This window comes from Aspergillus viridinutans (genome assembly GCF_018404265.1).
Source record: "Aspergillus viridinutans IFM 47045 DNA, scaffold_9, whole genome shotgun sequence".
NCBI classification, from domain to species: domain Eukaryota; kingdom Fungi; phylum Ascomycota; class Eurotiomycetes; order Eurotiales; family Aspergillaceae; genus Aspergillus; species Aspergillus viridinutans.
In genome coordinates, this window is record NW_025091225.1 from 940,782 (window position 1) to 964,998 (window position 24,217).

Genomic DNA, 24,217 nt, shown 5'->3' on the forward strand with positions numbered 1-24,217 from the left:
GAGGTCAAACAGGGATCATGCAAACTTTGCCGGTATACAGAGTATCTACCAGCGATTCAGGATATCTGAATTGCGGAGGAAGATGGAATCTCTCAATACTCAATGATCGAGTCTTTTTGATAGAAGGGTTGATTGTTTTGATATGAGGAGTGGAAAGAAGCGCTGAGCAGACGTGGATGAGTCCAATGGCCACGCACCTGGGGTTAAGTACTGAGTACGCAGTAGTCGAGACTAGTATATCCCATGTGCTGCTGTCAGTTACATGATACTATTATTGACATTAACTACTCTACTATTTATTTTCAATTCTGTGTTCATAGAACTGTCTGGTGATTTGTTGATCCGGAATGATAATAATAGCTACACCAGAGAGAGGTACTACTAGTAATAATCACTGTCGACCATCGATCAAATATATAGGCCAGCCAAATGTGATTTAATTCGGAGCAGTTAGCGCTGCAGCATACTGAGGTTGATGATCAGGCCTGATCATACTATTTTTCTAGATATATATAAATGTGTTGTCATATGGAGAAGCTAACAATGGTCAGATTTCATGTACTGCTCTTGGACAATGTATCCCAGTATGAGACAGTTCAAGGAAGGAAATATATCATGAAGTACCTATATAATTCAAGCTGACATATAAGGCCACTTCCGTTCATTCTTCATCGACTGAAGATGATTCATTATCAGCAATCAAGATAAAGCTAACACCACATCTAAATGGTGCGACCTGGACTGCCTGCTGAGTTAATGAAGAATGAATTCTTGACAGGAAGATCCGCTTGGCTCAGCTCAGCTCAGCTCAGACCACCGCTTATACCGAGATTCCTTCTCCGGCTGGCCCGATGTTCCATCCCATTCATCAAGCCACTAGTAACTTTTCTAACTGCACTTGAAAGACCACCAACAAGAGGAACGGGAACAGTACTCTCTACAATCAGATACAATGGCCCAGCCAGTCTCGCTTTCTCGCTGCTCCCAGAGACAAATCAACACCCTTCTCTCGTCCTCTATTACCCTCACTTCTCGCCCCAACCACTCCTCCTACATCGCCCTGCAGTCCCGCCGTCTATACCAGACTCATAGCTCACCGCGCCGTCTCATCCACCAACAGTCCCAATTCTCACGACCGCAACAATGTATCGCTAAAAGATCATACCACTCCCAATACCACCCCGAGCTGCCCCCCCACGAATACACAAACTCACAAACCACCATCCTCTCCACCGCCCTAAACCATGTCCCCAAGCACGGCTTCACACTCGAAGCTCTGACCCTCGGCGCCCGCGACGCAGGCTTTCTCGACGTCTCGGTCCAGCTGCTCCCGCGAGGAGAATTCGATCTCGTCCTTTTCTGGCTGGCGAGTCGGCGCGGCCTTTTGCGAGGGAAAGTCGAGAACGGGTTCTTTGACAAAATTGCAGCCCAGGGCAAGTCGTTGTCTGTCGAAGAGAAGACCAGGTTGCTTATCATGGAGCGGCTGCGGATGAATGCGGAGATTAAACATCAGTGGCAGGGTGTAAGTTCTGCTACGAATTGCATTGCATACAGTTGAATGGTGCTGACTACTACTGCTATCCCCCAGGCCCTGGCTCTCATGTCCCTTGCTGGAAATATCCCTCTGTCGCTCTCCGAGCTGCATGCTCTGTCCTCTGATATTTTGGATCTTGCTGGAGACGCCTCGGTCGATGCATCGTGGTATACCAAACGACTGTCTATCTCCGCCATCTACGCCAGCGCCGAGGTTGTCATGACCCGCGACTCGAGTCCGGATCTCTCCGCTACGCAGGCTTTTGTGGATCGTCGTATCGAGGATAACAAGTATATAGGTGATAAGATTACCGGTATCAAGCAGTGCCTGGGCTTCATGGGTTCCACTGCTGTTGGATTGGGTAGGAGTTGGGGTTTGAAGATCTAGTCTGAAGGGGTACAGCCTCGACTGAGATGAGGTATAAGTGGAGTGGATATTGTATTCATATTCTAATGTAGAGTTCCGGCATTGTATAATATACACCTCCTTTCTTCTGCCTCCGGCAGTAGGACTTCACCGCTACAGATTAAACCTATCTGCAAGTAATCTCGTCGAGCTCTGTATGTTTTGAATCTCCTCCACACGCTTCTCCAATCGCGGCAACCACCCGTTCTCCCCAAACAACTCCCTCACAGCTGTCCGATTCGGTGCCATATCCCACCACGGATCACGGAGCGAACCCCGATTCTGATTCTCGCGACGCACCCGTTTCCAATGATTTTTGAGGTCTCGTTCTCGCTGCTCGGAGATCGCCCTGAGCAGTCCGCAGGTTCGCTCATCCGGCTCCACCCCTGTAGTCTCCATTTCCTTCAGCAACGATACAACACTAGGTAGATCACTGCACCCGCGCCAGTAGAAGTAGATCAGCTCGTTATACAAACCCGTCGAACTCCCCAGCACCGCTGAGGTCCTGCCGTGCGACTTGATCGTCGAGCGGAACTGACCGATCAAGGGCGAGCCTGGGAAGTGCGAGTTCAGAAGACGGAATGCCACGAGGAGCATTTTCGGGTAGAGGATTGTGACGACTGCTTCCACGGACACGGATTCAGGAACCTCCAGAGGACTGTGAGGGGTGGGCTCGCCCGCTGAGCTTGCCGGCGACGTGCCACTGTCTTCCGGTAACCGGCTATCTCCGAGATATCGTAGCATCGAAAATACTCTCTCCTTGCACACTTCCCAGATCCCTGTATCCCCTTTGCCCTCGTCAATTGCCGCACGGAGCGCGCGCTCGATTTTCGCCGACTCCCTTTGCACGGTGAAATGAATGGCCCGCTCGACAGAGACAGGATCATCACTGCGCAGCTCTGGAGGATTCGAGTCACCCGCTTGCTTCTGGAACCCCAGCTTCGAAGTCGACGCGGGCTCATCCACCTTCCTCCGGGTCTTGCGTTTTGCGGCACCCTCCGTTGAAGCTTCAGAACCCTCCTTTTCCTTCCGAAGGTCCTCAAGCACAGAGTTAAAGATAGCGGAGATCTTAGACATCTCGTCTTTGCTCAGTGCCGGCCTCTCTGTTCCTTCTGTAACCGCCTCAGGGTCAACCTTCTCCTCCACACCCATCTGCTCCAGCAGACCACCGAACGCCTTCTTCTCGCTCTGTGTCATCGTCAGTGGCTTTTGGGGTGGTCGTGAGGATGGTGGTGTCCGCGATTGTGAGACCGTGGTGCCGCGCCTCTTCAGGTAACTTTTCCGGGATCGCCGGCCATCATTGCTCGGGGGTTGCGAGGCAGAATCAGATTTCAAGGAAGGTGTCGCGTTTTCAGAACTCTCTCCATCATGAACAGACTCTTCGCCTCTACCTAGGCTTGATTCGGGTGGTGTGAAGGTAGTCGATGTCGACTGAAGCGATCGGCCCTGGCGGGCATTCCATTTTGCATAGCTCGCGGCGAGCGTCCGCGTCTGGTAGAGGAATGGAACGGGGGAGTTAACGGTTGCTTGCGGCAGGCAACTGCGCGAGATGCGTAGCGGCATTGTACACCACGGCCGAGCAGACTATGGACTGGGCGTGGGCTCTCGTCAGAAAGTCTGCGAAACTCTGACGTAGACAACATGAAAAGTCGGAGAAATTCAACAAAAAAATAAATACGGAGTTAGGTCGACCGCATAGTAGATAGCGCAAAACTACGCTTTCTATACAAAACACACCGCAGACAGTTGTTACTTATTTATCTTATATTCTTTCTCTATGATTATATTTCCCACATGACACCTAGAGAGAGTAAACGCACTGAATCATTTGTTCCAATCTTATTCAGCATATCCCATTATATCACGTGACAGCGCGACATTGCAGCACGCGTTTCCTCAGGCAGAAGCGTGGGTTTGGTCTGCAACACAGAACTGAATCTACACCACTCCTTCGATTGTCAAGGCATTGGTATACACAGCGGACGCTCAAGGCGCTCGCAAAGCAGTCACTATCATGGGCGCTGATAATGAGCTCTCCGAATTCGAAAAGCAGCGTCTCGCCAACATCGCAGAGCGTGATGCGCTCCTCAAGAAGCTGACCCTGGACGCCCAGTCGTCCGGTCTCTTCCCGCCCAAATTAGCGAGGAGCTCACCAGGGGGTCAGACAAAGCCGAAGAAGAAGCCTCCGCCGAAGAAGATCAAGAAGGAAGATGAGGATCTAGTACCGCGGCGTACGTCCTCGCGTTTGAGAGGGCTCGCGGCGGAGAGCGAGGTTGCGAAACGCAAGGCGGAGGAGCAGTACGAGGCTGCGCAGCAGGCGGAGCGGGCGAAGAGAGTTCGCAAGTCGGATGCATTCTCTTTTAGTGAGATGCTTGTGTCCGGGCAGAAACTTAGCGGTGATAGTCTAATCGGGGTGGATGTGGTGACGAAGGGAGTTGCGATGCCGTATCAGCGGACTTTTGGTGATGAGGATATTAAGCAGACGACGGATAAGGAGCTGAAGGCGCTGAGAGAGGAGATGAGCGGGTTGCGGCTGTGGGAGGCGTGGGAGCCTAATCGTGCGTTGGCCTTCTGTGTGAACTGCGACATGCTGTGGCTAGAAATATTAACATCACCGCATCACAGGCATCAAGCTCACCCCCGAACGAATCTACACGATGACGTTCCATCCGTCAGAGGCCAAGCCGTTGATCTTCGCCGGAGACAAGATGGGCAACCTCGGTGTCCTGGACGCCTCGCAAGAGAAGCCAATCTCAGCCGTCAAGCAGGAAGACGACGAAGACGCAGATGACGACGACCCAGACCCAGTCCTGACCACTCTCAAACCACACACACGAACCATTAGCTCCATGCACGTCCACCCCTCCAAGCCAACCCACCTCTACAGTGCCAGCTACGATAGCTCCATCCGCGAGCTGGACCTGGAAAAGACAACCTCGGTCGAGAAATACGCCCCAGAGTCAACCTCAGACGACGTCCCCATATCCGGCATCGACATGGCAGCCGACGACCCCAACACCCTCTACTGGACAACCCTAGATGGCGCATTCGGCCGCTACGACACCCGCGCCTCGCGCAGAGGCGCCGTAGCCACCTGGCAACTCTCCGAGAAGAAAATCGGCGGCTTCTCGCTCTTCCCAACCCACCCGCACTACTTCGCAACCGCCTCTCTCGACCGCACCATGCGTCTCTGGGATATACGCAAGCTCTCCCACCATGAACCCGTTCCGGTAGGCGAGCACGTCAGCCGGCTCTCGGTCTCCCACGCCGCATTCAACAGCGCCGGCCAGATTGCGACATCCTCCTACGACGACACGCTCAAGATCTACGACTTTGGGGCCAAGGGCATCACCTCCTGGAAACCAGGGCACACCCTCTCAGACGCCGAAATGAAACCAGACACTGTCGTCCGACACAATTGCCAGACTGGACGATGGGTGACCATGTAAGGCTCTCCCTATCCCTACCATTCTCAAGCCCTTCTACGCAAAAGCTAACATGAGATGTCTCGCAGCCTCCGTCCCCAATGGCAAGCAAACCCGCAATCCCCTATCCAGCGCTTCTGCATCGGAAACATGAACCGTTTCGTGGACGTGTACAGTAGCTCCGGGGACCAGCTCGCCCAGTTAGGAGGCGAGGGTATCACTGCCGTTCCTGCTGTGGCTGTCTTCCACCGCAGCAAGAACTGGATCGCAGGTGGCACTGCCAGTGGCAAGATATGTCTGTGGATGTGAATGCCCGTCGGGAGCTGGCGAGGGACCGATGTAGCCTTCGCACATATTGTTTGGCATTCTAGTTTAGGCTCTTCGAGTGGCCGTGTTTTAAGGTGTATATCTACTTGCAAGTATTTCTATGACACGCGTATCTGAGCGATGGAAGTTGAACATGATTCAGTCTCGAGGACAGATTGATTCTTTCACTCGTCTACAATCCCATACACTGCGTTGTTCGAAATCTATTACCTAGGTCAACACAGACCGTCGGGTCGAGCCGTGCAAAGCAGAAGGAACTATTGGATGAATAGTAGTTGTTTCATCTATGCAAAGGCCAAAGGTTATGTACACAAAGGAACACGAACTGCTTTTGTGCCATGAGAAAGTCCAGCGAAATCCTTCCATCCATAGCGGCGATTACGAGATGAAAGGCCATGCTGACATTTTCCAGCCAAAAAAGCAGCTATCAGAGCAGGGTATCAACACCGTGACAAATGCTATTCAAGGAGAATGAGCAGGGTAGAAGGGAAGAGAAATCCAAGAAGGGACAGAACGTCAGATCATCAACACATGGGATCAATCGCCGGAAAGAGGTAGAATATACACCAGATGATGCAAGATTTTGCTCACAGGAGGCCTTCCTTGATATACAATAGAAAGTCTTCTCTCGACTGCCTTTTCCCCGCGGAGTCATACATGTCCCGTTCATTATCCAGGACGAGAGGGGACGCTCCGGGAATAACAGAGAGCGGGCCGAGAGTGCGAGCTAGGCTTGATATGATATCAGCCAATAACACTGAAAAATATCATGCTCTATATTTAGATCATGACGGTTTAACGCGAATCTAACCAAGAAGTAGATAGGCTAGTAGAGACTTGTACGTCAGAACTCGTTCCGTAGTTCTTCGCGCGAGTGTTGCTGAGTACTCTCACGGTCTTTGGCCTTGCGTCTTGACGAGGCCGGTACAAAATCAAAGAACCGATACTTGCTCGTCGTCTCTTTCGTCATGCTAGATCGGCGCGCCTTGGAGGGGTCAGAATATTCAAGAGAGTAGGTGGAGGAGTTCTTTGAGCTGCCGGCGCTGTCTCGAGTGTCTGACCAGCGGGGTATTGAAAAGGGCACACGACTCTGGTCCCAGGTCGCTGACGAAGAGCTTGGAGGAGTCTCCTCCTCAGCGTCTGGACCATAATCTGTGGACCGTCGAGGGAGCGAAGGCCGTGAAGCGAAGTAGCCAATCGAGTTTCTGTGATTCCCAGGAACGGATGCTGGCGTTGCAATCGCCGTTTCTGTCGCCGGTGTCGTGGGCTTGGAGCTGTCATCATAAAAAGTCGCCGATCGTTCCATGGAATCCACCAGTTCCTCCCATTTGACTTCGAGATTGCCATTCGGGCGTTCTGCCTGCTCCGCCTTACTAAGGCATTCTTTGGTACGTTGGTGGAGACGAAGCGCCATCTCGTGGAACTTCTTAAGGGCCGGATCGATCTCTTCCAGCTCAGCAAGTCTTCCAGGCGCTGTTTCAAGCCAGATCCTTATCAAGTTCGCGAAGCTCCTTGCGTGGTCGATCAAGAACGGGAGACTAGGGAAGCCCTCGCGTGAGGTGGGGGGCAGACGGTTAAGAATCTGAATCGGCGTCGCATAAGATGGTGTGACAATAGGGGTAGGACGGTCAGCAGGAATCGCGCAAATCGCGTCAACGAACTGCTTGAATTCGGCCCGGTTGCCAAGCAAAAATTTGTTCATCGGTTCCATCCATGGCTCTTTACTACCGAACGTCGTCATGTTTGCAAGGCCTTGCAAGGCTTTGGCGATCAGTGTCAACGTTCGTTGAGCACGAGGGCGAGGGTGATCTGCTAGGATTAGCGGGAAAGAACGAAAGTAAGAGAAAATGGACGGACAAGGGATCTTACCTTTCAACAATCCAAAGAGCTTTGGATTTAGAATTGCTGGACAGAAGAATCGCAGGAACAAGAAACCTGAGACGCTGCTGTATGTCACCGTTCGGAGGAAGTCGCCGTAGCGGTCTTCTGCGCAAGCTCTGATATGCCTAAATATGAGTCTCAACTCTGCAGGACAGCGAGAAGTGGAAGCGGCAATTGACTTCCAAACACTCGTGGTAAGCGAGACGAGTGTCCTCCAGTTGCGTTCCAGGTCATCCGAACGATGGACTCGTGAAGGGTCAACTTCACATTCAGGATCGCTCTCGTCAATCTCGCGTAGCCGTTCTCCGATGGTCTCTTCGAGGTATTCCTTCCCTAGCCGACGCATATGCAGGTCCAGTGCCTTGGTGAGAAGGGAGTTCCCTCGGAACAGAAGATTCGCCTCCACCGTCGCCGTTCGGCCCAAGTCCCTGACGAGGACTTCTCGATCCTGACCAGATTCCCTTGAGTCATTTGAATGGATCCTTGTAGTATACCTGAGTCTATTCGCAGTCGAGTCTTTGTGGACGCCATCAATCTCGTCCTCAACCAGAGCGGAAATCCATTCGACCGTCTGACCCGAGACCTGATAGATATTGAGTAGTGCCTCTGAGAGTTGGTTAAGTTCGGAGGAGATGATCTGGGCCATGTTGATTGTAAGACCATTGGTAAAGGCATGCAGGATCTCGGACATGGGCGTGTATTCATGTGACATGAGGACGACCGTCTCTTCCATCCGAGCTCTCATCAGCATCTCCCCAACAGACTGATCCCGTTCATCCAATATGGTCCACCACTTCTCGGTTTCCACGCCAGACTCCAAGTCATCCAACCGTATCTCCACCCGTCCGTATGTGGCATCATGTGACGAAATTTCCACATCATCCAACGCATGCAGGGCATTTGCATCCTGGTGCAGAGGATAGGACCCGTGGGCAATGAGCGTCCAATCTTTCTGGGTCGGGTTGAGAGTTTTGACGAGTATGGAGACCTGTGAAAGGACAGGGGGGAGATCATTGAAAATGAAATCTTCGCGCCAAAAAGGGTTGGACGTGCGGAATTTGACAGCTGTCTTCGCTCGAATTTCGCCGTCGAGAAGAACTTCTGTGTAGTAGTCGCTGACAGCGGGTGCCGGTACCGGGTTACTGTGAGACCTTGATGGCTTCCGGCTCCTTGGTGTCTCAATTGGCCTGTCACGTTGCAGCTTTGCCTCTGTCACTCTGACCGAGAGCATCCTTTCGATTCGAAACATGTCTCTTGTAGGTGGCGAGCTCGTATCACCTGACCCTGCTGTATTTGTCGAATTCTCCTCGACAGGTAGTTCAGGGCCGTAGAGTTCCGGAATGGTAAAAGCGCGCAAGAGAACGAACCAGACCTCAAAGAGCACTCGACTTTCTAGCGCAAGATACACAGGGCGGGTCAATCCGGACGCAGAATGCGCCGCATACTGAGGATAGATGGCAATGCAGAATTCGTCCTCAAGAACAGACTCGTTCAATTGCTGCACCGCACAACGAGATAATTGAGACAATTGAATGCAAGTGACTAAAGTGATATCTGTTTCTGTGAATAGTTTGAATGCGCCATTCTCTTGCAGCGTGCAGCTGACTTTCTGCCATGACGAAGATAGAGCCCTTTGCTGGCGATAGGTCGAAACACGATGGCTGGAATTTGGCCGTGCACCGGAAGTACCCGGTCTGTCCCACAGGAGCATCTTACCGACCTTGATAATGGCCGCATCTTTCTGAACGGTGCTCTCAGAATTTCGCCGACGGTCCGCAAGGCGACGTTCTCCGATCGCTACCGGCTGAGGTTTTGTCATCTTGTTTTGCACGCCTTTCGGTCGGATCGGCTGCCAACACAGTAAGGCGGCCAGCCAGGAGTCGAATGTTTCACTGACGTGGGGTCTCAGTTCGATACCGAGTCCTGAGGTGAAAGTGGAAACTTTGAGATAGTTCATTCCAGTTTCTGGATCGGCAAGAGAGCGAACCTGGCATCCACGCAGGTCCGGAATCAATGTCTTCGCAAGTGCAGGTTCTCCCTTGGCTTGATATATTAGACTTCCCGTTGCAACATTGATAGCGCAGTAGCCCGACGTCCAGGCTGTGGTGGAAGATGTCCGAAATGACAGAATACCGTGCATTCTTCCACACGTCGTTTTCATGAGCTGAAGTATTTTGGAAGCATCGCTGCTTGACAACGCTGTCGAGGACGGGTTCGTACTAACGGTGGTGATTACGTTTGAGCTACCAAGGTTTCGACTCAAACGATGACGACCAAGCGTCTGGCTGAAATATGGAGCCGGTTGTATTGATGGGAAACCAATGGAGCTCGCTTGGTCTTCAGAGGCTTTGGGCTGGGGAGAAGCGGTGTTGATGGAACCAAGGCGATTTCGAGTTCGTGTGAGGAAGGAGTTGGGGGAGATTTCGCTGCGCTGGTCGTCCAAGGTCGTGGTGCGGGACCGCGCCCGCTGGCTCCGTAATTCCACCTGGCCCTCTTCCTCGTCTCCCGCCGAATGATAGGGTTGAAAGTCGCGACGAGACTCATGATCGGGCGCTCTTGTTCTGTATGCGGCTCGAGGTGACGGAGCAGCACTTCCAGACATATATTCAGCTTCCGACAAAGGGGAATGATTGCCGGTCTCGGAGGAGGGGTCTGGCGTCACCGTCCGGATGCTCGTCTCTCTAAAGCTATCGGGGTAGACCATTCCATGACGGTCTTTGGAGGATGACTTCTTGCTGGGACGCCGTTCCACTGGGCGACTGTAGATGCTGTGGTGGGCAGAGGTCCGCTTGAACCCGTTTGAATTTGAACTTTCCGATTCCATCTTGCCAGCGGCACACGATGGAAACGGTGACAACGGTGCTCAGACGAGGTCGCTAGGAGACGTATGATACGCAGATCAAGGCCAGCACAAAACCACGCAAAACGCACGCATAAGCAGACGCACACCTCGACGTCTTCGCTTCCAGAGTGTTACCTTGCAGCACACTGAAACCAAATGACGCTGCGCAACCGTCCTCGAACAATTGAGGGCCTTTGTTCGTCCAATGGGTCGCTAAGCGAACGCATGGAGTCCAAGTGAAAGATTCTGAGTGTAGTCGCACATTCGGTTTGAAAACGGAGGGGCGCGTTGAGATTGCAGCGTTGGGCAATCGAGCGACAAAGCGAAAGGGCCGCAATCCACGAAATGTCGGTTCAGGGGAGAGGGGGTTGCGCGGGCGGCAGAATAAAAAGTGTGGAAGAGCTGAAGAAATGGCTGAGAGGTATGGCAAATAACCAGACCTTCAACAACGACGGGTTTATCGTCACAATGTCACTGCTAGAAGAACCATGATCGTTAGGTTAGCCCGGCAAAGGTGGTGTGGGAAAAGGGAAAGTCTGGAGAAACGGTCCGTTGGTACGAGGCCATTGGGGTGGCCGACTGGCCGTGTGCTGGACTGGAGCAATAACGTGATATCATTGGATGTAGAGGGAATAGGTAGTACCTACCTACCTAGTAGTACCTAGGTCGTAGCTAGGTTGGACGGATCATCCATTTGGGAAAAGGAAGACACACTTTCATCAGCCTGCTTTTTATTTAATGGCTTCTTTTTCTTCGTTTGTAAGAGCGACAGGAAAAGGGAAGTATCAATGGGTGGTAAGAAAGGACTTTGTGTGTTGCAGATCCCGCTGAATTACACAGGATGCCCAGAAAATCGTGGTGGTGCGTGAGTCCTAAGGTACCTAAGCGGGAGGCGGTGTCGAATGGAGGCAAGGTAAGTGGTTTCCGGCAATCCCAGCCTGGAGCGGGACGGACAGAGGGCAGTTAGGATGACTCCAACGACAACTAATAATTTTAATGTCAATAATAATGATGGCTTGGATGATTGACTTCTTGGTACTCCGTACTTCAATCTCTATAGCATCAATTATCCCCTGGATGGAGAGCTCTTATTCGCTGTAGACTAACCTGGTCTTCCGATCTTTGGGCCTCTTAGGTGCAAACGACGAAGCCTGAAGGGGAAGGATGACGAAGATGAGGATGGCCGACAAAGAACCCTTACCACTGATCTGTCGTCTTCTCGTCTATCCTCTCTCTGGTGTTGTGCTGAAGTGGTGAGAATATGTCTTGCTACCGCGGACTGGGGCTTTCTTCAAGTACCAATCTTAAAGATACCTAACGGGAAGCTAAGGTACCCAAGGCTGTGCTTGGAAGAGGATTGGCCAACTTCATAATCCTACTAGGTGATATGGGACTTGTTGAAAGTTACCTACCTATCTTATTCTACGATATCAAGCAACTACCTATTTGATGGCAACATGATCATCTTCGTGGTTGAGATGAATGGGCGAATCACGTTGTCAGGGACTATCTCGGCAACCAAAAAGTCAGAAGGCTTAATTTGTAATCTGTGGTCTCATACATCTACTTATTTTCATCATTGCTAGATACTATAGGTCGGCCATTTGGCGGCTCCGAAATAGTACCTAGAAGAAGAACTGTAGAAGTCATCATCTATCTGAAGTATAGCCGACAGTCGATAGGCCTTACCAGTCAGGGTCCGCGCCCCTCAACCCGGGATTTTCTTTCGACCTATGATAAAGAAAGCCATTGTGAGTACGGAGTAAGGCACCAGTAGGTACCCCCAAGCCTCTACGCCATCCAGTAATCACTAGTCCCAGTTCATGGATTCGAGTCTGTATGTGGGGGTTAAGAATCCAAATTAAAAGGCCCATGCTGAGACAAGGACATTAGAGCTTGGGCTTAAGATCCTAGGGTGCGTCTAGGCCTTCGTAACTCGGCAAATGCTTGGGAATCTTATGTGTCTCAGTTCCGTAGTCATATCCCCATAGAGAGGTACTGACTGCTAGCTAGAAAGAAAGTTGCTGACTCACACCAGGAAATGATCAAGCTTCTGCGTATACCTTTATCACTTTTCTTACTTTTGCATACGAGGAACGCAAGTGGAAACGGGAGCAAAAAGATCAAGGGACGGAGTAGTAGAGCAAGCTTCAGATTTCGACACTGTTGAATCGTTCGACTCGGAAGATTGGCGAGGTCTAAGTGGTCCTGCGAAGGTGGAGCCCAGGAGAGTCAAAATCAGCACTTCGGCCACTGAGTGAGCCGGCACTGTTGCCGTAATAATAACCTTCCTGATATAAGACCTCTCAGCGCCACGTATATAGAGAGGACCGAAAGGGGAGTCAGGGCATAGTTAGCTTGTGTCTCGCACAAATGAGGCAATTCCCACGATATGGTCATCTTTCCAGCTTCTAGCCCTGCCTCTTTCCAGACTTGAGTACGCAAGCAAGCAGGCAAAGCAACTGCACCCCGCACAAACCATAGATGTCTACCTGGGTAGACAAAGCCTTCGTTTAAGCCATCGGACCTGCCGTGGCCAATCAACGACCTCATCACTGGGTCGTTCCCCACCTTGCGCCTGACTCGTGTCGTCAGGGAAATAGGAGTCTGCTGAGTCATTCTAAGTAGAATCACGTGGTTCGCTTTCGCCCTTGATTGATTATCACCTGATCTGTTTAGTAGCCTCAGGCATTAGTGATAGCATGTTGGTGATCCTTACCGCCTGCATCATAGGTACCTAGCTTATCATGAGGGTTGAGTGGTCATCAGATCGACCAGCCATGCATGGTCAAACGACCATCGTGGAAACACAGTGCTAACATTCCTTCAATTCTCCGCACAAGCTGCAGATAGGAGCTTGTTGGACTTCTGCAATACTCATTTTGATACAGAGAGTCTTTACGATTTGCCTGTTTACCGTTCTTTGTGCAGCAGACGCACCTGGCATTGCTTCTCGAATGGCCCATGACTGATCCAGGCTCTCGGCTAACAAGTCGCTGCCATGTGCTGAACTTACAGGATATTTACGCATCTGCCTTTTCGATTCCATGTCTACACTTTTACAACCAAGATGATGACATCGAATATCTTATCCCGGTTCCTTCCTCCGAACGGCTCACCGTCTGTATACGAGACGATTCGACATCACGATACGACATCAGATTCATCGGATGTGGAGGAACGCGCGGGATTAACTCTGGAGGACGGTCCTGGAGAGCATTATAGTGATCGTGAACTCGAGGACGCCATGGCCGACGCCGAGCGGAGCAGGTTGCCGGACGCGGATGATGCCTTCATAAGTAGGAAGAGTCCTCGGAAAGCGTCTGTCGCGGGACCGTCCAAGTCAAATTCTCGTCATCGCCAACGTAGTCGTCCGCGGTGGACACAAGCTGCCTCACCAGATCACGACTTCGAGGATGGCGATGATGATGTTCCAGCTTCCCTTCTCGTAGAAGGGCATCAAGACGACGACGATCTTAGATCTCGGTTGCCTCCTCCTCCTACTTCCCACCTCACTCCCGACGATAGACAGCCCTCTCTTCCCGGACCTTCAACCCGCGGTGATCGAGCTCGCTGGAGAGCAGCCAGAGAACAACAGCCGCTACACCATGCCGATCGAAGGCGCGCCCCTGGTGTACGATGGTCGTTAGGGCAGCCCAACTTGAACACGGTGGATCCGAAGGAGAAAGCGATGTGGATGTGGGCAAATGTTGAAAATTTGGACAACTTCCTAAAGGACGTTTACACGTATTTTCTCGGGAACGGGATCTGGTCCATTCTGTTGAACCGAGTTCTGAGCCTGTTGTAAGTGGCTACGTGCTTTCACTCTCACCTGTTTATGTTATGCATTCTGACAGAGCACCGGTGCCGCCGTAGAACATTTGCATTTGTTATAGGATTCAGCACATTTCTCACGAATTGCATTGACTACCACAAGGTTCGTGGGAGCAAGACATTGAACGATATCTTGATCGAGCAATGTACTACCAAGATGTCACTGTCGTCCACCTTTCTGCTCTGGTTACTCACGCTGTTCTGGATTGGAAAGGCCTTCCAGTGCCTGTTGGATATCAGAAGGCTGAAACACATGCATGACTTCTACTATTACTTACTTGGAGTCTCTGATACCGACATCCAAACTATATCATGGCAAGAGATTGTCAGTCGACTCATGACCCTCAGGGACGCCAATCCCGCGACGGCCGGTGCGGTGTCTGCGAGACACCGTAAATTTATGGGCAGTCAGTCTAAGCAGCGAATGGATGCTCACGACATTGCCAATCGACTGATGCGCAAGGAAAATTATCTTATCGCCTTGATCAACAAAGACATATTAGACTTGACGCTTCCCATCCCGTTTCTCAGAAACAGGCAACTGTTTTCTCAGACCCTGGAGTGGAATATCAACCTATGTATAATGGACTATGTCTTTAACGAACAAGGCCAAGTTCGGACTCTGTTCTTGAAGGACACTCATCGAAAGGCGCTGAGCGAGGGCCTGCGACGACGGTTTATCTTCGCGGGCATTATGAATATATTCGTAGCGCCATTTATTGTCGTCTATTTTATGATGCATTATTTCTTTCGTTATTTCAACGAATACAAGAAGAACCCTTCTCAGATCGGCTCACGCCAATATACCCCGCTGGCGGAATGGAAATTTCGTGAATTTAATGAACTCTGGCACCTCTTCGAACGCCGAATTAATATGTCCTATCCTTTTGCTAGTCGCTATGTGGACCAGTTCCCCAAAGATAAGACGGTGCAGATCGCAGGTTTCGTGGCGTTTGTGTCGGGCGCACTGGCGTCTGTATTGGCTCTGGCATCGATCGTGGATCCGGAACTGTTTTTGGGATTCGAAATCACGCACGACCGAACAGTTCTTTTCTACCTTGGAGTATTTGGGTCTGTCTGGGCTGTTGCCCGAGGCCTCGTTCCGGAAGAGACAACTGTCTTCGATCCGGAATATGCTTTACTTGAAGTGATCAACTATACACATTATGCTCCAAGTCATTGGAAAGGGCGACTGCATAGTGACGAAGTCCGGAGGGAGTTCGCGGAGCTTTACCAGATGAAAATCGTGATCTTTCTGGAGGAGATCCTTAGCATGATATTTACACCTTTTATTCTCTGGTTTAACTTACCCAAATGCAGTGATCGTCTGATCGACTTCTTTCGGGAGTTCACCGTTCATGTGGATGGGATGGGGTACCTTTGTTCATTTGCTGTATTCGATTTCAAGAAGGGAACCAATGCGATCACCCAGGGAGATCGACGAGACACGGCGAGGCAAGATCTCCGGGCCGATTATTTCTCTACCAAAGATGGCAAAATGTTGGCCTCATACTACGGATTCTTGGATAACTACGGTGCCAATCATCGCGGCAGCCATCCTTCTACTAGACGACAATTTCATCCTCCGCCCGCCTTTCCTACTCTTGGATCACCACCAGCGGGCGAGATGGGAACTATCGGCGACCGGCTCGATCAGGCCCAGACTCGGCACGGTCTGGCAGGCCCTTTCATGGGCCAACAATCTGTATTTGGACCGTCTCGCTACGGTCCGACTGGTCTAGGTGACCATGGATCACCTGCTCCTTCAATACTCCTGGATCCGCATCACCAGCCATCAACTTCAGGGTTTCGAGGGGCGAGCCGCGCACCAGCCTTTCCACGGTACAGATCATCGCGGGCGCAACCTCCCGTATCAGGGACAATAGCGGACGGCGATGAGTCGCCAGTAGCCACGGGACGCAGCGACCCGTCAAGACCGGCTCCTAATGCCGCTGGAGGATCAAGTGCGGGTGGTGTAGGCACTAGCGACAGCAACCTGGGGGACTCGTGGCGGATGAACTTGACGGAAGACGTGGATGATGACAACACAGGAGAGGGCGGAGAGAATGTTGACGCTATTGCTGGGGGTGCCGGCGTTTTGGGCTTGATCCAACAATTCCAGAGGGTAAACAAGGACAGTCGAGGACGCACAGCGGTTGGTTTATAGACATTTGCATGCAATTTGAGAAAGGGTAGAATTTTATCATTTATTTGGTTGTCAATGCTAGTGATATTCTTCCAGCGTCTTAGATTTATCTGACTCGGATTGCTTGCAAAGTGGTCCGTCTGTAGTACGCTATAGGCGACACATGCATGAACGTGCAGTTCTAAAGTAAACAGTTATACCAAAAAGTACCAAGTATGAGCAATACTGGCATCGATCATCAGCCACCTAGTATTATTCGGTCAGTCGTCAATTGTTCAAGTACTCCATAGATACTTTGGACACGGATGATATCCACAGGCACAATCCTTGTAATGGTTTAATGCAAATTACCCCTGGATAAAAATAGAAATATAGAAACAGACGAATCATGATTCATGAAGGACTGAAGGACCCATCTGGCAACGATCATTAATATCTCTTTTCGGTAGTCGGTGATGGGTCAAATAAAAATGAGCATTGAGGATTGGTACTCTGTAAAACTATCGGATCACAACTTCGTTGCAGAGATGAATTCTATAACCATACTCTGTAAGTGAAGACAATATGGTGGACTTGATTATTATTATGTACCTCTCTAGTCTACCATATCCATCTTTGATGGCTCTGTATTATCGTAGGACCACCCCAGTCGTAGATAGACGTAAAAGGCTGGGATCATCGGATCTGGATCCATCCATTTGGGCAGCATCCATGGCTAATCTCGCCCATTCCACTCAGTCGAAAAGTCTGGACTCCGACCGCTGATTCTTTTGGGATGTTGATCCGGGGTCCTCGCGATGTAGGATCTCATATCACGGACACAGAAAGGCGTCCAAGGGTAGATGTTGAGGGAGAGCGAAAGCACTCAAGGAGACTACAGTCTGATCCATCATTGTCTGCAAGTAGTGGAATAGACCAGATACTCCGAGGATTGGACATCTTTGCTTTAAATTTCCGTCAACCTAGTGTGTCTGACTTTGGCCCTATATGTGGGCGGTTTCTTGGCTGCTACATCCGTTGGTTTCGCTTCTTTTGCACCCTCCTTGCTTCTAGTCTAGTCTATCGTTTCTTGATTCTTAGGCGAGAGCTGATATTCGGAGGATTGTCATGACATTAATTGATGTGAATGTGATATGATCATTTCGACGGTTCCACCCCGAGAGAGTCTGCTTACGGTTTCTATTCTGCTGTTCGACCTCAGAGAGGAGTATAATGATTGACCTTTACGGCTCGGTTCCTCCAGCCTCTCGCTCAGTTTGTTGATTTGTTTATTCTTGTGAAATTTCTTTTTCTTCTGGCTCCAAGGCCTTTTCTTGGTGTCTCGTGATCGCATCCATTATTCCTGTCACTCTTTTATCCCTCTTGTATTGAGATTTGATTTTCCTTAATCTTCGTTGCGTCGCCTCACCGTCGCTATCAGTTGCCCGCCATGTTTCGAGCCCGTCGCTATCGAGTCTCGCTGGTTTTTGCAGTCATCTTCGTGCTGATCTTCGTTCATTTCTCCCGATCCCGCGATACATCCGCAAGTACTGTGAGCATCCCCGCGCCTGTCGATCAGCCCAAGACCTACCCTCAAAGTCCACCCCCTGCTGCCCCCAACAACAAAGAACCCATCGCACCCGAATCTTCCACCTCCCATGAGTCCACCTCCGAGTCAGTTTCTCCCCCGGCTCAGCAAGTCGAGAAGCCCGCTGCTCCCGACTCGAAACCCCCGCAGGGTCTTGAATCCGATGCGCATGGTCAAGCATCGTCCAAGGATGGTTCGGTCGCCGGTCAGACCAAAACATCATCCAGTGACAATGGATCTGCCAACGGAGACGGTTTAGAAGTAGCCCCATCCGAATTGGACTATCACGGCCACGCACGGCTCGAGGTGGACCTTCCCGAAACGAATCGACCTACCTTGCACTGGAAGCAGGTGCAAGAACATTATCCTCTGGCGCCCGAAGACCTCATCAAATTGCCGACCGGTAAATCCAAGGCACTGCCGAGAGTGCAGGCTGTTTTCAGAGATGAGACGACCTCCGACAAGATACAGCGGGTGCAGCGGCTGTCGACCGTCAAGGCGGCCTTTGAACATGCCTGGAATGGATACAAGACTTCTGCGATGGGACATGACGAGATCAAACCTCTGCGGGGCGGGTTCAAAGACCCGTTCATGGGATGGGCAGCCACGCTGGTGGACTCCTTGGATACTCTTTGGATCATGGACCTTAAGGACGAGTTCGCCATTGCCGTTGATCAGGTGAAGAAGATCGACTTCACAACTAGCAAGAGGGACGAGATTCCTGTATTTGAAACGGTCATCCGCTATCTTGGAGGATTGCTCGGTGCTTATGATATTTCGGGTCACAAACACGACGTACTCCTCGAGAAAGCCGTTGAGCTGGCGGACATCGTGATGGGTGCTTTTGATACTCCTAATCGCATGCCGACCATGTTCTACAAATGGACCCCGTAAGGCCTCACTTTGCAATCGTCCAAGTGTATTGAAGACTGACTGATAGGTGAAACGACAGGCACGATGCCGCTAAACCTCATCTAGCTGATTTTGACACGACCCTTGCGGAAATAGGCTCGCTCTCCGTCGAGTTCACTCGACTGGCACAATTGACTAAGCAAGACAAATACTACGATGCCATTGCACGGATCACCAACGAGCTCGAGAAACTGCAGGGTCAAACCATGCTCCCTGGTCTGTGGCCGCTCAAAATTGATGCTTCTGGTTGCAGGACTGCCGCCTCACAGCTCAATTACGAGGTCCCTCGCAATGATGTGGTGGATACCGAGACGTCTACCTTATCGTCTGCAGCTCTGCATTCGCCCGCATTCTCCTCTGCAGCTCCCTCCGCATCTCCCTCCGCACCTTCTTCCGCATCTTCGTCCACGCCTCCCTTACCTTCCCCCACGCATACACCTTCCCTAGCGCAAAACGAACGGCCGTTGCCAACAGACGCACAGACCTACGCCAAATTCTTTGATCGGCGCGATGGTGGTAGCTTACATATCGACGCGGAGCCGGCGAACTATGACGACGCCCCGAACGAAGGCGCGAATTCTGCAGTTTCTGGTGACTCTGGTGATAAGGCCTGCACAGGAGGTCTCGCCGCGTCGCCCTCCTCGAAACACAAGTTCGGGCTCGGGGCCCGCGGCGATTCAACCTATGAGTACCTTCCCAAGGAGTACATGATCTTGGGCGGTCTCAACGAGCAATACCCCGCAATGTACGAGAAAGCCATGAACGCAACTCGCGAACATCTCCTCTTTCAGCCCATGGTTAAAGACGAGCGTGATATCCGATTCTTGAGCACCATGACCCTGACGCACCCTATAGCGGAACAGGTCCCTGACAGTGTCTCTGTGACCTACGAGGGAACTCATCTGGGCTGCTTTGCGGGTGGGATGTTTGCTCTTGGTGCCAAACTATTTGGTATTGAGGGGGATCTGGACCTCGCTGCTAAACTGACCAATGCGTGTATTTGGGCTTATGGGGTCACCAAAACGGGCATCATGCCCGAACACTTCTTGCTCGTTCCCTGCGAAAAGGGTCAGCCGTGTGTCTGGAACGAGACCAAGTACTGGAATGCACTCGACCCTAACGAAGAACAGCGGATCGCGGACGCAGAAAAAGCAATCGAGCAGAAATCGAAAGACAGCGACTCGACTAAGCGATCTACTACAAGCGGGATTCGTAGGCGTGACTCGTCTGGAAAATGGCACGTCATCGCTGATTCGGCAACTACGGACGACCTGATCAACCATGACGAAGGGGAACTCAAGAAGCAGGATGCCAAGGATAAAGCTGTCCCTCATGAAGTATATGTCACCCAGCGAATCATGAATGAACGCCTACCGCCAGGCGTTACTCGAATTCTGAACCGCGCATACCTCCTTCGTCCGGAGGCCATCGAGTCCGTATTCTATATGTTCCGCATAACAGGCGACAACTACTGGCGAGAAAAGGGCTGGGAGATGTTCCAAGCTGTGTCCAAGCACACCAGCACCGAAATCGCACATTCTGCTATCAACGATGTCACCCTTGAAAAGTCCAAGAAGCGGGATACCATGGAGTCATTCTGGCTTGCCGAGACGCTGAAATACTTCTATCTTCTCTTTGCTGACCCGAGCGTGGTCAGTCTTGACGACTATGTTCTGTAAGTGCTCGCCAGCAACTCTTGCTAGAGGCATAACTGACTCTTCTCGTAGCAACACCGAAGCTCATCCCTTGAAACGTCCGGCCTATTAACAGCCTTCCCTTTTTCTTTTAAGGGTATATATTTCCCTTCATATGAATTCTTTTTTGATGTAGAAATATCGATACCATCTTCAAAGTACATGCCATTTTCTTTCCAGTGGCTGGCTTGCTACGCCTGGTTATGTTTCTTCTTCGTCCATTACCGTTATTGCACCAATTTAATGTTTGACTTAATGTGTCCATATATGGCTGGAAGACTTGCCAAATGGAAGCGATCACGAATCATAATGAGCGTGGTGGCTCTGATACCCGATCTACGAGGAAAGCATCGAGGAAATGACAATTGAAGTAGCCGTAATGAGCCTGAACTATCAGCCTCTTCATACCCCTGAAGCGGAAGCCTTCTCATCAGAAGCCGTACATTGTAGGATATCCTGCGCTCTGCATACCATGAAGTACAGTAAAGCACTCCGGCAAAGATAGCGGTGGATCGCCGCAAATCCCCCGCCGCCCGCCTTGTTCGCTTTGCCTTGGCCACATTCGTCGTCATCAACATTATCGCTTGGTGCCCCGTTTCCCCTCGTGGTTTCCAGCCTCCTCGCACGGAGCAGCCCTCCCAACCAGAGGTTTCCGGGCACGAGACGGGATGAGTGCAGAGAGACGACTAGTCCGACGACGACGACGATCGAGCTGTGGGAAATGGAGTTTGAGGTCTCCCTGGAGAACGAGCAGCAGTTCTGGGACGGTGAGTTTGTTTGTGTTGGCTGGTTGGTCGATAACCAGAGATTCTACCTATTTCCTCTTGCTTTACTTTGCTCTCCTTATCGCAGGGAGTTGTTCAGTCGTATCTAACGTGTTTGTTTTGGTAGAACTCCAAGAGATTGTTTCCACTCCTTGCGGCACCGAGGACCTCATCGATAATGCGCTCCGGTCTTATTTGAGTTTGGCGACCAAGTACAAAGGTGGGAGACTGTTCTTTGATCTTGACGGCAGCATGGATCGATTGAAAACGAGCTTCCATGAGGAGGGCTGACTTGACTTTGGCCATCGCAGATGAATACCTCAACTCGCCGTTCGAGGTCTCGCGCTGCTCGTATAAATTACTCGCATCGAGTATCTTTACCGCCCATGCGGACTACGTTCGAAGACAGATGATATATGGCTTATTACAGGTATGCGCTGGATGATTTCCAAGGGCTTCATGTCCCTTTGTTCTGTCTTATAATCGGGCCTGCTGACGGTTTACGACGTTTACAGGAGGATGATCCGGACACGCTACATCTGATCGTTTCGTTCCTTCTGTTCGATGGCCGGCAGCATGAGGAGTCCTTTCGCATGATGAATGAGGAGGGTTCATTCCCGCGATTGCTGGAGCTCTTGCAAGTCTACAAAATAAAGGATGGGGAGAATCAGGCTGCGCTTCATCGCATGCTGATGGACTTGCTGTATGAAATGTCGAGAATCCAGCGGATAAGAATTGAGGATCTTGGTGGGTGTTCCAGGCGGCTTCGCTGTTTGGAGCAGTCGGCTAATAGGCAACGCATTCTGGGTAGTGCTTGTCGACGATGACTTTATCAAGGGACTTTTTGAGATTATCGAAGATCTCTCCTACGATGCCAGCGACCCTTACCATTATCCTGTGATTCGCGTTTTGGTGAGAATTTGCTTGATCTGGCCCTGCAGATTTGGAGTATCTTACTGACCCGAACGGTAGTTGGTTTTTAACGAGCAGTTCATGATTTCAGCGCATGATCCTGTGGACGATAAATCGTCGACTCCATTGACCAACAAGGTCATCAAGGTCTTGGCCATGCATGGGAATCTCTATAAGACATTCGGCGAGAACATCATTCTCCTCATCAACAGAGAAGGTACCAACCTCCGAGATACTCGTCTGGCATGACAAATTTCTAACGACTCCTAGCGGAAACATCTCTTCAGCTTCTCACGCTCAAGCTTCTGTACCTCATATTTACAACCCCTAGCACCTATGAATACTTCTACACCAATGATCTTCATGTCCTGGTTGACATTCTTATTCGGAATCTTCTGGACTTGCCTGAAGAGGCGGCCGCCCTACGCCATACATACCTCCGCGTCCTCTACCCGTTGCTCGCTCATACGCAGTTGAAATATCCTCCCCACTACAAGCGCGAAGAACTCAAGAAAGTGCTCAATATTCTGGGCCGGGGCCAGCTATCGAGCAGTGAGGGCGACCTGGAGAGGATATTGCACTTTGAGGAAGTCGACGAAACCACGAGGAGATTAGTCCTCCGGTGCGCGACAGTCGAGTGGTTGCGAGATGAAGAAGCTGAGTCACATAGAGAGAGCGTTGCCTCGTTTGACTCCGCGACCGATGCCGTCCAGACGGACGCGGAGTCTGGTACTCCCACCAGCACGGAAGGCAGTTCGCCTGGGGCTCTATCACCCACCCGGCTTGGTGGATCGGACTCTCCCAAGCCAGACGCGCATCGCAAGCCGAGCGCGGTGCAGCGCCTCGGAATGCAGTTGGAGCCAGCTTCATGCTCGACTATCAGCGTGCAGGAAGTTGCCAGCCAGCACGAGAAACCCGGTGTCATCACCCCTAGTCGCAATGACGCACATCCCACAGAGAATGCTTCAACTGCAGACGCTATCAGGACGACCATCAAACCCAAAATCAAGCCAGAGCCCCCCAAATCCCGACGCCGGCGCGGGAGACGCATCGCCGAGGAGGAAGACAATCCCGATAAAATCCTCGAGGACGCAGCATCAGCGGCATCGAGTCCAGTCATGGCTTCCACATCTGTCGCTCCTCCAGTCGATCGCAGAAACTCTACAAGCATGTCCGGTCTTGCTCCCCCGGTCCCCGCACACTTGCGTCGCTCTGCATCGAATCCTCCACCGGCCCTGCCGCCCCCTCGACGTTCGACTCACCCGGCCGTTCACGCCCATCCTCTTTCTGGCAACTGCAGCCCTGTAAACAGCAGTCCTCTGAACGTTCCCTCCGTCGGCAAACACGGCCAGAAACCTGAGCCACCGAGGGCACGCCGCTGGGCGAGAGGAAAGCACGCACATGGTGACTCCGCGGACAGGTCCGGGAAAGATTTGCCAATGAACGGTGAAATTTTACCCGAGTCGTCGGCTGAATCGAACAGTGCTGAACGTGTTTGTGAGACAGTGAGTGTTGAGGAGGCAGTTCAAAAGGTGTCGTTGGAGTCTTGATCATTTTGAGCAACGAATCTACGTACAAAGCATACTCTTTTGCATCGCGTGTCAGTGCACAGAGATACCTTTTTCGTTTTTGTTATCCATACACATACCCATTAAGCAGAGGAGGCTGCCGTCTAGGCTAGCCAAGGTTTCGACGATCAGTACCATTCAATTTAGCATTCCATAACTCATCAAATGACTCTGCTATTCAGTATGTACCAGAAATGTACATGACAAGAAAGGAGAGAAGTATCATAATCGCAGACCAAAGCATTAATCAGATTGAACCATGAACTCATCAAGTCAATACCCAACCCCACGCCATGCGCATGCAACGCTATGCAAAGCCATGCAAGGTGCCCATGCAGCGCAACGCAACACAACGCAACGCAGATAGAAACGCCATCAGCCAGTCCTCCCGCAAGAGCAAAGCAAC

The 24,217-nt window shown here is 51.2% G+C and overlaps 7 protein-coding genes across 7 annotated transcripts; 5 read left to right on the forward strand and 2 right to left on the reverse strand.

Moving 5' to 3' along the window:
* Window positions 1-952: 952 nt before the first annotated feature.
* Aspvir_009938 (uncharacterized protein) lies at window positions 953-1,921 on the forward strand (the record flags this gene model as incomplete). The annotated part of the gene is made up of 2 exons (XM_043273075.1): window positions 953-1,522; window positions 1,589-1,921. The coding sequence occupies 2 exons, from the start codon at window positions 953-955 to the stop codon at window positions 1,919-1,921; spliced, it is 903 nt and encodes a 300-aa protein (XP_043129010.1).
* Window positions 1,922-2,053: 132 nt separating this feature from the next.
* Window positions 2,054-3,502, reverse strand: Aspvir_009939 (uncharacterized protein; the record flags this gene model as incomplete). The annotated part of the gene is made up of 1 exon (XM_043273076.1): window positions 2,054-3,502. One exon carries the CDS (start codon window positions 3,500-3,502, stop codon window positions 2,054-2,056), a length of 1,449 nt encoding a protein of 482 aa, XP_043129011.1.
* A 451-nt stretch (window positions 3,503-3,953) lies between these two features.
* Window positions 3,954-5,673, forward strand: Aspvir_009940 (WD domain protein; the record flags this gene model as incomplete). Its single annotated transcript, XM_043273077.1, has 3 exons — window positions 3,954-4,497; window positions 4,565-5,384; window positions 5,454-5,673. 3 exons carry the CDS (start codon window positions 3,954-3,956, stop codon window positions 5,671-5,673), a joined length of 1,584 nt encoding a protein of 527 aa, XP_043129012.1.
* Window positions 5,674-6,535: 862 nt separating this feature from the next.
* Aspvir_009941 (GTPase-activating protein BUD2) lies at window positions 6,536-10,396 on the reverse strand (the record flags this gene model as incomplete). Its single annotated transcript, XM_043273078.1, has 2 exons — window positions 6,536-7,500; window positions 7,561-10,396. The coding sequence occupies 2 exons, from the start codon at window positions 10,394-10,396 to the stop codon at window positions 6,536-6,538; spliced, it is 3,801 nt and encodes a 1,266-aa protein (XP_043129013.1).
* Window positions 10,397-13,484: 3,088 nt separating this feature from the next.
* atgI (autophagy protein ATG9) lies at window positions 13,485-16,415 on the forward strand (the record flags this gene model as incomplete). Its single annotated transcript, XM_043273079.1, has 2 exons — window positions 13,485-14,218; window positions 14,291-16,415. 2 exons carry the CDS (start codon window positions 13,485-13,487, stop codon window positions 16,413-16,415), a joined length of 2,859 nt encoding a protein of 952 aa, XP_043129014.1.
* Window positions 16,416-17,823: 1,408 nt separating this feature from the next.
* Window positions 17,824-20,640, forward strand: Aspvir_009943 (class I alpha-mannosidase 1A; the record flags this gene model as incomplete). The annotated part of the gene is made up of 3 exons (XM_043273080.1): window positions 17,824-18,851; window positions 18,914-20,548; window positions 20,601-20,640. The coding sequence occupies 3 exons, from the start codon at window positions 17,824-17,826 to the stop codon at window positions 20,638-20,640; spliced, it is 2,703 nt and encodes a 900-aa protein (XP_043129015.1).
* Window positions 20,641-21,288: 648 nt separating this feature from the next.
* Aspvir_009944 (DUF2013 domain-containing protein) lies at window positions 21,289-23,793 on the forward strand (the record flags this gene model as incomplete). The annotated part of the gene is made up of 7 exons (XM_043273081.1): window positions 21,289-21,334; window positions 21,459-21,551; window positions 21,643-21,761; window positions 21,847-22,078; window positions 22,143-22,243; window positions 22,304-22,460; window positions 22,514-23,793. The coding sequence occupies 7 exons, from the start codon at window positions 21,289-21,291 to the stop codon at window positions 23,791-23,793; spliced, it is 2,028 nt and encodes a 675-aa protein (XP_043129016.1).
* Window positions 23,794-24,217: the final 424 nt, after the last annotated feature.